Source organism: Orcinus orca, chromosome 3, assembly GCF_937001465.1.
Source record: "Orcinus orca chromosome 3, mOrcOrc1.1, whole genome shotgun sequence".
NCBI lineage: Eukaryota > Metazoa > Chordata > Mammalia > Artiodactyla > Delphinidae > Orcinus > Orcinus orca.
In genome coordinates, this window is record NC_064561.1 from 17,238,640 (window position 1) to 17,251,038 (window position 12,399).

Genomic DNA, 12,399 nt, shown 5'->3' on the forward strand with positions numbered 1-12,399 from the left:
TCTTTTATTCAGCATTTTCTTTCTGCATTTTTTGTCTTTCTTCCTTATTTGGTCTTGCCAGAGGTGTGTCTGTCCTCATAATCTTTTCAGAGAACCAGCTTTTTTTCTAATATTCTTTATTGTGTATTGTTATTATTTCTTTTTCATTGATTTCTACCCTGACTTTTATTATTTTCTTTCTTATTTCTTTGGGTTTGCTCTGTGGCTCATTTTCAACTTCTGAAATGCATGCTTAGCTCATCTGTTTTATCTTTTTTAATTTCATTAAACATTTTATTTAAAGTTAAAAATTGCCCACAAGTACTGCTTTAGCTATGGCCCTCAAATTTTGATGGAAGCATTTCACCTAAAAAGCATGTTTCTCACATTTGTCATCTCTGAAATCAAGATGCATCTTATTGTCAATGGCATGACATGTTTCAAGTAGCAGTTTTTTCCTTCATAGTGGTATATAAAATTAGGGTGCATCTTCAATATAGTAAAATATTGCAGAGTGTTTTCATTGTCTTTCAGCTCTAAGTATTTCATAATCTCTCTTCTGGTTTCTTTTTCTTTTTTTTTTTACCTCAATAGTTTTTAGTAATATGCTATTCCATTTCCAGATATGAGGTGTTTAGCTATTCTTTTGTTCCTTATGTCTAGTTTTATTACTTTAAAGCCAGACACTACAGTCTATATATTCTTAAGAATTTATCAGGACTTCTTTCTGTCTTCAGCCTTTCTGTATCCTTGTATTTTAAGAGTGTCTCTAGTAGGCACACAGAAACATGTTGCTCTTTTGCTGCCTCCTAGTCATTCAGCATCTGCCATGGTTAAAAGCCTGGACTCAGAAAGTCACATGGTTGTGAGTAAGAACCCAGCTGCACCATATTTGTGCTCAGACCTTTTCCCAGGTGCTTTCTATTTCTGAGCCTCCCTCTCTTGCTCAGAGAAGTGGGGGCTAACAATGCCCACCATGAGAACTCTGCAAGAGTCAGGTGAACTCATGGATGTGCCTGACACATGAGAAGACTCAGTAACATTGAGTCAGATCCGACTCTGAAATTCTTTTTCAAAAAGGGGCATGGACTATTCAAACAGAGGGCTTCAGTACTCCCTCTCTGCCTTTTTTTTTTTCTTTTTTTCTTTTTTTGGCCGGCTGGCTTGCAGAATCTTAATTCCCCAACCAGGGATTGAACCTGCACCACAGCAGTGAAAACACCAAGTTATAACCACTGGAACTCCAGGAAATTCCCCCTCTGCCTTTCTTTATGTTGATGACATGGGAGCCATGGCCTAGTTTGTCTTCCAGGGCTCTGGGGAAGAGCAGCAATTAATGAAACGCTCTTGAAAGTGTTATAAAAAAAGTACAAGAATAGTTGAACCCACTTGTAATCCAGAGCAGGCAGGGGGGTGAGGGAGAAGCAGAAAATAACCCTCTTTCCTTGCTTTTATAGAATGCGGAGAGCAGTTTACAACAGAAGAATGAAGCCATCACATCTTTTGAAGAAAAAACCAATCAAGTTATGTCCAGCATGAAACAAATGGAAGAAAGGTAAACACTTCCCCCAGCAGATATTCCCTAGAAGGTGCTGGGCATTATTTGGGCCTGGGGACTTACTCAGAGTATTTCAAAAGTATAGACAAGTTAGGATGACTGTCCTTCAGGTCCCCAGCAAGGGGACCGGATTCCCCAGCTTTGCCTAAGCATGTATTCATTTAATCAACCTTAGGGCTACATCACATTGTCCTCTCAGGGGGTTAGAACTATCCAGTGAGCTCAGATTTAAATATCAGGTTAGGACTTCCCTGGTGGCGCAGTGGTTACGAATCCGCCTGCCAATGCAGGGGACACAGGTTCGAGCCCTGGCCCAGGAAGATCCCACATGCCGTGGAGCAACTAAGCCCATGTGCCACAACTACTGAGCCTGCGCTCTAGAGCCCACGAGCCACAACTACTGAGCCTGCGCGCCTAGAGCCTGTGCTCCACAACATGAGTAGCCACAACAATGAGAAGCCCGCTGACTGCAACAGAGAGTAGCCCCTGCTCGCCACAACTAGAGAAAGCCTGCACACAGCAATGAAGACCAAACGCAGCCAAAAGAATAAATAAATAAATAATTTTTTTTAAATAAATAAATTTAAATAAATAAACAAATATCAGGTCAGAGACTTTGCTGGTGGTCCAGTGGTTAAGCCTGTGTGCTTCCACTGCAGTGGGCACGGGTTCAATCCCTGGTTGAGGAAGTAAGATCCCTCATGCCGCACCAAAAAATAAAAATTTTTAAAATAAGTAAATGTCAGGTCAGTAGGGGATCAGAATAGGGTCAAAAAATAGACTCGCACAGGGCTTCCCTGGTGGCGCAGTGGTTGAGAGTCTGCCTGCCAATGCAGGGAACACGGGTTCTTGCCCCAGTCCGGGAGGATCCCACATGCCACAGAGCGGCTGGGCCCATGGGCCATGGCTGCTGAGCCTGCACGTCCGAAGCCTGTGCTCTGCAACGGGAGAGGCCACAACAGTGAGAGGCCTCGTACTGCAAAAAAAAAAAAAAAAATAGACTCGCACAAATACAGGTGGCTGATTTTTTTACAAAGGTGCAAAGGTAGTTCAATGGAGAAAGGATAATCTTTTCAGTGAATGATATTGGAACAATTGGATATCCATACACCAAAAAATGAACCTCAATTTAGACCTCACACCTTTAAACAAAAGTTAACTCAAAATGGATCATAAATCTACATGTAAAACTTAAAACTGTAAACTTTTAGAAGAAAAAATAGGAGAAAATCTTTGTGGCCTTGGGTTAGACAGAGGGCTCTTAGACATGACATAAAAACATGATCCATAAGAGAAAACTTGATAAATTGGACTTTATCAAAATTTAAAACTTTGTTCTGTGGAAGACACACTTAAGAGAATAAAAAGACAAGTTATAGATTTGGAGAAAATTTGAAAATCACATATCTGACAAAGGACTTATATCCAAAATACATAAAGAACTCTCAGAACTCCACGAACAATCCAATCTAAAATGGACAGAGGACTTCCCTGGTGGTTCAGTGGGTGAGACTCCACGCTCCCAATGCAGGGGGCCTGGTTTCAATCCAGGGATTGAACTGGGGATCCAGGGATCGATTGGGCAACTAGATCCCACATGCATGCCGCAACTAAGAAGCCTGCATGCCACAACTATGAGCCCGCATTCCACAGCTACAAGATCCCACGTGGCACACTAAAATTCAGTGCAGCCTTAAATAAATAAATAAATAAAAATTTTAAATGGACAAAAGACTTAAACAGACCCTTCACCAAACAGGACATATGGATGGCAAATAAGCACATGAAAAGATTGTCAAGGTAGCAGGATACAAGATTAATATACAGAAATCTGTTGTATTTCTTTACCCTAACAATGAAATGTCAGAAAGAGAAAGTAAAAAAAAAAAAAAAAAAATGCTGTTGAAAATTGCATCAAAAAAAAAAAAAACCTAGGAATAAACCTAACCAAGGAGATGAAAGACTTATACGCAGAGAACTACAAAACATTGATAAAAGAAATTGAAAATTGAAGATGATTCGAAGAAATGTAAAGATATCCCATGCTCTAGGGTTGGAAGAATTAATATAGTTAAAATGACCGTACTACCCAAAGCAATCTACAGATTTAATGTGATCACTATCAAATTACCCATGACATTTTTCACAAAACTACAACATATAATCCTAAAATTTATGTGGAACCACAAAAGACCCTGAATTGCCAAAGCAATCCTGAGGAAAAAGAACAAAGCTGGAGGCATAACCCTTCCAGGCTTCAAACGATACTACAAAGCTATAGTAGTCAAAACAGCATGGTATTAGCACAAAAACAGACATATGGATCATTGGAATAGAGAGCCCAGAAATAAATCCACACACCTACATCAATTTATCTTTGACAGAGGCGGGAAGGATATACAATGGAGAAAACACAGTCTCTTCAGCAAGTGGTGTTGGGAAAGCTGGACAGCCTCATGTAAATCATTGAAGTTAGAACACTCCCTCACATCATACACAGAAATAACTCGAAATGGCTTAAAGACTTAAATATAAGATGTGACACCATAAAACTCTTAGAAGAGAACATAGGCAAAACATTCTCTGACATAAATTGTAGCAATGGTTTCTTAGGTCAGTCTCCCAAAGCAAAAGAAATAAAAGCAAAAATAAACAAATGGGACCTAATCAAACTTACAAACTTTTGCACAGCAAAGGAAACCATAAACAAAATGAAAAGACAACCTACAGACTGGGAGAAAATATTTGCAAAATGATGCAACTGACAAGGGCTTAATTTCCAAAACATACAAACACCTCAAATGACTCAATAACAGAGAAACAACACAATCAAAAAATGGGCAGAAGGGACTTCCCTGGTAGCATAGTGGTTAAGAATCTACCTGCCAATACAAGGGACAGGGATTCGATCCCTGGTCCGGGAAGATCCCACATGCTGCAGAGCAACTAAGCCTGTGCACCACAACTGCTGAGCCTGCGCTCTAGAGCCTGGGAGCCACAACTACTGAGCCCGTGTATCACAACTACTGAAGCCCACGCACCTAGAGCCCATGCTCCACAACAAGAGAAGCCACCATGATGAGAAGCCCGCACACCACAACAAAGAGTAGCCCCCACTCACCGCAACTAGAAAAAGCCCGTGCACAGCTACAAATACCCAACACAGCCGTAAATAAATAAATACAATACAATACAATACAAAAAATGGGCAGAACACCTAAGTAAGCATGTCTCCAAAGAAGACATACAGTAGGACAATAGGCACATGTAAAGATGCTCAACATGGCTAATTATTAGAGAAATGCAAACTGAAACTACAATGAAGTATTACCTCACACCTGTCAGAATGGCCATCATCAAAAGTCTACAAATAAATGCAGGAGCGGGTGTGAGGAAAAGGGAACCCTCGTACACTGTTGGTGGGAATATAAATTGGTGCAGCCACTATGGAAAACAATATGATGGTTCCTTAAAAAACTAAAAATAGAGTTGCCATATGATCCAGCAGTCCCACTTCTGGGCATATATCCAGAAAAGATGAAAGCTCTAATTTCAAAAGATATGTGCACCCCAATGTTGATAGCAATACTACTATTTACAGTAGCCGAGACATGGAAGCAACCTAAATGTCCATCAGTAAATGAATGGATAAAGAAGATGTGAGATACATATACACACACACACACACACACACACACACACACACAATGGAATATTACTCAGCAATAAAAAAGAATGAAATAATGCCACTTGCAGCAACATGGATGAACCTAGAGATTATCATACCAAGTGTAAGTGAGTCAGGCAGAGAGAGACAAATACATGATATCACTTACATGTGGAATCTAAAACTGATACAAATGAACTTATTTACAGCACAGAAAGAGACTCACAGACTTAGAAAACAAACTTATGGTTACCAAAAGGGAAGGGGAGGAGGGATAAATTGGGAGTATGGGATTAACAGATATACACCACCATATATAAACTAGATAAACAACAGGGATTTACTGTGTAGCACAGGGAACTATATTCAATATCTTATAATAACCTATGATGGAAAAGAATTGGAAAAAAAGAATATAGCTGTGTGTGTATATATATATATGTGTGTGTGTGTGTGTGTGTGTGTGTATTGTATAACCAAATTACTGTACACCTGAAACTAATACAATATTGTAAATCAACAATACTTGAGTTAAAAAATAAAAAAAGATGTTCAGCATCATTAGCCATTAGGGAAGTGCATGTTAAAATCAATGAGATGCCACTGCATACCTATTAGAACAGCTACATATTTTTATAATGACAGTACCAGGTGCTGGAGAGGCTACAAAGCAACTGGAACAGTCATACATTACCAGTGGGAATGCAGAATGGTACAACCACTTTGGAAAACAGTTCTTAAAAAGCCAAACATACTCTTACCATATGACCCAATAATCCCACTCCTGGCTGTTTGCCCAAAAGAAATGAAAACTCATGTTCATCCAAAAACCTGTACACAAATGCTTATAGCAGCTCTGTTCATAATTGCCAAAAACTAAAAGCAGCTCAGATATCTTTCATCAAATGAATGGATAAACTGGTACATCTATGCAATGAAATTCTACTCAGCCATAAAAAGGAATGACGACTGATACACACGAAAACTTGGATTGATCGCAAAGACATGCTAAAAGAAGCCAGTCTCAAAAGGTTATATGAAGTATAATTTCATGTATATGACATTAGGGGTGGAGAGAAGGTGTGACTCAGAGGGGCAGTGCCAAGGTGTTTTGTGGGGTGATGGAACTATTCTGTATCACCTGGTAGAATGGATTGTAGTAATGGCTACATGAACTTATGCCTGTGCTAAAACTCCAGGAACTATTCACAAAAAGGAGTCAATTTTACCATATATTAATTTTTAAATGTAAAAGAAAGCCAGCAAGAATATGCAAAAATTATATGGTAAATGTGAGGAATGATCCTTTCCTTACAAAGATTTGGTTCATTTGGTCTAGGTTACAGCACTCAGAGAGGGCGAGGCAGGGGGCCGAGGAGCGGAGCCACAAGCTGCAGCAGGAGCTCGGCGGGAGGAGCAGCGCTCTGCAGCAACAGCTCTCCCAGCTGCTCGAGCAGTGGTAGGAGCCCTGGCGGCAGCAGGTGGCTGAGCGGTGCGGGAAGGACTGGGAAGGCCATCTCCCAATTGGGGCAGCGTCCCAGTGTCCACTTCAGAGGTGGCCCCTGCAAAGCTAGGATTCAGATGAGAAAAGAGACGTCTATTCCCTGTTTCACGAATGAGAAAAACGATTGCAGGGGGTTCAGTATAGTCCCCAGGGCTACTCAGCTGGTGAGAAGGGCATCAGGATTTAGTTGCGGTTCACTTCCTACCCCTCTGTAGCTTTCTATTTGCCCCCAACCCCCCAATATCCTCCATTGTCAGCTGGCTCTGGGTTGGAAAAAGCAAGATAAATGTTGCAGAATAAACGTCTCTTTTCCTCAGGTGTCCATCTCAGTAGAGGGTTCTGTGTGTGTGACCCCAAGTGTTAGAGCCCTTTTCCTCCCTCTCCATTCGCATAACTGTCAAGTGTGTGCCTGTGCCTGCTTTCCATGACATGTTCCTGGTCTTTCCTATGGAGGTGCAGATGGCCCTGCGGGAAAGGGAACCTTATTTCCATGCTTGTTGAAAGGTCTAGATGCTCACGTGGCAGTTCAGATTCCTGTGAATCCCCCGTTTCTTGAGCGGTGACCTGGGTTGTGGATTGTGGACCTCCATGAAAATCTCTCATTGAGACTAACTCAAGTTCATTTTACGAAAACAGCTCAAGTCTAGAGAAAGAGTTGAAATCAGAAAAAGAGCAAAGACAGGCTCTTCAGCGAGAATTACAGCATGAGAAAGACACTTCCTCTCTACTCCGAGCAGAGCTACAGCAAGTAGAAGGATTAAAAAAGGTAAGGCAGACTGTCTTGGGGAGAAAAAGAGCTTCTAGCATCTGCAAAAACTCCTGCTCAAGAGCCTCCCAGTGGGCAAGTGAGCCACGTGCATGACTCGTGAATCCGCAGCTGCAGGGCCAGTCCCCGCTGTGTGCCAGCCGGCTCCAGGCCTGGGACAGGCCTGGGACACTGTTCCCACATCTGCTCTAGGAGGAAAAGGCAAAGACGCATCATAATCCAGTGAGCAAACCAGAGAGACTCGGTAATGAGAACAGTGAAGAGAGTAAAACAGTAAAATGTCCCCACACTGGCATGGCGGGTGGCCTGGGAAGAGAGTGACAGTTAAGCAGACAATTGAATGCTGAACAAGGGCCAGCCATGCAGAGCCACCAGGAAGTGTGAGGGTCTGTCGCAGCAAAGGAGCAGAGAGAAGGGCTGTGTGGCTGAGGTGTGATAGCAGAGGAAGGAGGGCTTGAGCAGAGCCTCAGGCAGCCCTCCTGCACCACACCTTCCCTGGAGGAGGATCCCTGCAGCGCGGGCAGTTCCCAGACCTAGATTTTGTCTCGTTGAGCACGGTAATGGGTACTGCTGCAATTTGAGAGAAAGGCCCTTTGATTTCCATTGGACAGTACCTAGAGCCCCTCATGAGAGAGCCTGCTAGGCCCAGTGTGGGGATTGCTTCCTCAAGAGCCACTCCGGCTCAGAGGTGGAGGAGAGGACTTCTAGAAAGTTCTGCCGCATGATGGAACATGCCCCCTTTACTTCAAAATACTTTGATCTAAGATTTGAATTACACACACCCCTGCAAAAGAAACAAAACAATGTGTCTAACATCACTGGGAAGCCTCAGCATGCCCTTGTGAGCCTGTGTTAATAGGCTCTGGAGCACAGGGCCCAGGAGCAGCTAAGGGGGAACTGCCACCACTCAGGCCTAAGCCCCGCTGCTGCCCCGGGGTCAGCCCTGAAAACCCAAGTTACTTTTCTGGGTCTTTGTCTCTGCCCTGGCTGCCAGCCTTTGTCCTCAAGGTGTGCTGGCCCCAGATTACAAAGTCATCAGCATCATCCCCAGCGAGCTTCACTCCATGGCTCGGGGCCTCCAGAAGGGCTTGCCACTCTCGGGGCCATGAAAGAGATCCCAGATCTTGGCCTTCATCAGCCTTGCTCATTCATTCTCCGGAAATTTTGACCAGCCCTTTCTGAAAAACAGTTTATTCCTAAACTAGCTTGCCCTGATACAAATCTGTCTTTTCATAGAAACTCAGATAGGCAAAGCCTTTTTTGCACTATGAGGGTCTGTTTTGAACATTTCTCGCCCCACGTCACTGTTTGCACTGCAGAGCCACTCCTGAAGTGCTCACCCTTCCAGTTGCCCATTCTGGTGAAACATGAGGGAACCTATGAAATAACCCTGTCTTGAAGAAGGTTAATATAACAAAACTGTTTCTTGCTCTTGAAAAACATTCCAGGGACTTCCCTAGCGGTCCAGTGATTAAGACTTGGCGCTTCCACTGCAGGGGACACAGGTTCGATCCCTGGTCAGGGAATGAAGATCTTGCATGCTTCGCAGAGTGGCCAAAAAAGAAAAAACACAACAGAAAAAAAAAAAGAAAAACATTCCAACCTGCTTGTCACTATGATTACTAAACCTTAAAAAAAAAAAGACTTTCAAGTCTTTGTCAAGCACCTGGTTTGTTCACTTTAGGAGCTGCGGGAGCTCCAGGATGAGAAGACAGAGTTACAGAAGGTTTGTGACGAGCAGGAACAAGCCCTCCAGGAAATGGGTCTGCACCTCAGCCAGTAAGAACCCCACTCCCCTTGTCTGCCGCCTCCATTAGGGCCACTAGGCCTCCCTCCCCCTGGAGAGTCACACCAGCCTACCCACTGCATCACTCAAGCCCCAAACCTGTGTCCTCTTGTCAGAGGAGGGAAGGCCAGTCGGGGAGGCCTGCCAGCTATTCAATGGTGATGCCCCCCCACACACTAAACCCAGGAAGTCAGGCTCCAGGGACACAGCACTGGTTTGGGTTAATTAATTCATCAAGAATATCCTTTGCTAGTGACTGGAACCCTCATGTTCACAAACTTAGTATCTGTGTCCCAAGGGAACAAGATAGGTGATGAGAGGGTTGTGTGTTTAGCTCCAGAGGGAGGACTATGGCTTGAGAATGTAAGCCTGCCACAGTGCAAGTATGGTGACCACTGAACCTCTCTTGAGACTGGATACTCACATCTAGCAGAGTCTGTCTGTCTCCAATGGGTGATGCTGAAGGAGTGCAGACCCTGCTGGTTCTGTCTCCCCTTCAACTTGACAGCTGTCCTCCCTGGTGTGCCAGTCCTGCCAGGTTGCTCTGGACAGTCTGATAGGTCACACTGCAGATTGTGGAACTTGCCCGTTTGTGTGATGATTGCATTTTTAAACCCAGTGTGTAGCTTTTTCTCTTTGAGTCAGGACTTTCGGTTGCCAGTGACAGATATCCAACTCACACTGGCTTGCTTAAGCAAAAAAGTCATCAGGAATCAGTCTCTACCTCCCAGCTCTGTCTGTCACTTACCTCACAGGTGGGTCTGGCCCCCACGGGGGCAGTGTGGCACCCAGCAGAGCTGTCCGTCAGAGAAACGAAAGTTCCTCTTTCCCTATCACTCACACAGAGACCCCAGGTTGACTCACTGCTCCCACCTGAGTCCTGATGCAGGCACAGTGAGCAGCACAGCCCGGGCTCAGGCCCAGTGCAGAAGACACTGTGACCAGAAAAGGACCAGAGATAGGAAATAACGTGAGGATAAACCAGAAACACACTAAAGTAGTCCACACATGTGCACAACCTTAGGATTTTTCTGTCTGGAAAGTTGGAAGGTTTCAAGCAGTGCTCTGGGCTGGCCCACAAAAGTATGAAGAAAAACAAGAAAGGAAAATGTTATGACTCTGGTGGGAATGTGGTCTTTTCAATAGTTTGACGTGAAGATGCTGCCCATTTGCCATCCTCTCCCACTCACCATATCTTTCTAGATCAGCCCAGGGCTGCTGGTCCCTTGTGACCTGAGGGCTGCCTGCCACCTCTCAGGCCGAGTGCCCTGTGCTGCTGCCCCCACCATGGGGAGAGCTCCTGGAGAGTGGGCAAGGCCAGGTGTCAACCCCACACTCAGAGCACAGGCCAGGTCTGAGGGCGTCCCTGAGACTAATGAGAACCAGATGTGGAGGCTGGCGTGGTGCTGGCTTCTTGGATTTGCAGTGGTGTTTAGACAGACAGAGAGGGAGGTGTCCTCGGGGTGCCCTCCCCCCTTCTCAGGTGGCTAGCCCCACTTTTTCTCCTGCCTGTCCTCTTCATGTTGGACAGACAGCAAACAGAGTCAGAGACACACTCCTAGTAGGCCACAGGCCTCAGAAAAGCGGACAGGCTCTGGTCTTGAAAACGCACCCCTGCACTTGGCAGCCTCCCAGCACTGCTGCCTGACCCAGCTTCAGAATGTCCTTCACAGCCGGTTTGTGTAGGTGTTGCCATGTCAGGGATACATACCACGGCAAGGCTAGTGCTTTCTCCCCTCCTCCCTTCTTTTTGCAAGCCAACACCAGATGACAGAGAAGCCTGTTCTCAGATGCCTCCACCAACTACAGGCACAGCTGCCCAGTTTATCTTGGGAACATCTGGATTCTTTTCAAATTGTATTTCCCAGGAAAGTTCTTATATGTTGAGGCTGCCATCTTGACCTTGTCCATCCCAGACAGCCTCTGGCCCTGTCAGCCCACTGGCCTATTTCTGCAGCCAGTCAGGGGACAGAAGGAGCACCTCCAAGCACTCCTGAAGGCCACAGTGGTTTTTCTTTTAAAGGCCTTGATGTTTGGTTTCCTAATCCTTTCCTAGAAGTCTAGCCTGTGTCTCAGAGGCCTGCCTCTCCGGCACTTAGATTAGGCTAATCCAGTGACAGTTTAGGCTAATCTCAGCTTTCAAAAAAAGGCTTTGACAAATACATATGTTTCGTTTTATCTGGTTTAATTCTTCCAGTTTAGACAATGTTCAGTCCTGTCTTTTATGTGGAGAACTAAGGAATTATTCTTGCACTAACAAGAATGGAACAAGGGGACTTCCCTGGTGGCGCAGTTGTTAGGATTCCCAATGCCGGGAGCCTGGGTTCGATACCTGGTCAGGGAACTAGATCCAGTATGCATGCTGCAAATAAGAGTTCGCATGCCACAACTAAGGACCCCGCGAGCTGCAACTAAGGAGCCCACATGCCGCAACTAAGATCCGGTGCAACCAAATAAATATTTTTAAAAAGAATGGAACAAGAACAAACAATCATGCCCCCTGAGCCTGGCCTTTCTAGACAGAGCAGGCAGGCAGCAGGAAAGGGGCTGGTGAGAGGCCTACAGATTCAGGTTCCTGCCATGGGGGAGCCCACGCCTGATACGGGAGCGCCCCCCTCCCCCACCCCGACTTAAAGCACATGTCACACTCAGGAATAGTTGCCCAGAGAAGCCAGAAACATGGGCTTTTATGAGATAATTCTCAATTTTTAAATGCTTGCAGCTATTTCAAAGTCTTTTTAAATCCTTGCCAATTCAAGTTTGTTCTTAGGCCAGATTCAGTCCACAGGCTCAGCCTCAGACTGCACCAGACATGAGCCAATAGTGAGATGACTCTGGGATTATAAAAAGGTGGAAAAAAATAATTTTACAAGAACTCGTGTTATCACACTCCTCTCTTACAAGTCTTGTTGACTTCACAAAGCCAAAAAGTTTTTGTGGGTTTACTTCGAGTTTGAAAGCCCCTCTAGTGAGGCTATGAATCTCTCTTTTTTTTTTAAGGTCAAAGCTGAAGATGGAAGACATCAAAGAAGTAAATAAGGCACTGAAGGTACTGGATTATTAATGTTATTAACATAAGAATCACTACTCGGTAGCTATTAGTCAGCTTGTGCTAATATCCTAGCATGCTCTTAGGTTT

At 44.5% G+C, this 12,399-nt stretch overlaps 1 protein-coding gene across 4 annotated transcripts in view; it reads left to right on the plus strand.

The window, feature by feature from the left end:
* Nucleotides 1-12,399, plus strand: part of RUFY1 (RUN and FYVE domain containing 1) — a 56,336-nt gene that overhangs the window by 40,511 nt on the left and 3,426 nt on the right. For 3 of the 4 annotated variants that reach the window (XM_049707041.1, XM_049707040.1, XM_004284043.3), the window contains 5 exons: nt 1,437-1,534; nt 6,544-6,663; nt 7,345-7,474; nt 9,159-9,253; nt 12,261-12,309. In XM_049707041.1, the coding sequence (XP_049562998.1) occupies nt 1,437-1,534; nt 6,544-6,663; nt 7,345-7,474; nt 9,159-9,253; nt 12,261-12,309 (492 nt within the window). Of the gene's footprint in view, nt 1-1,436; nt 1,535-6,543; nt 6,686-7,344; nt 7,475-9,158; nt 9,254-12,260; nt 12,310-12,399 lie in introns of those variants that run through there. The other variant, XM_033413475.2, reaches the window with a different exon arrangement.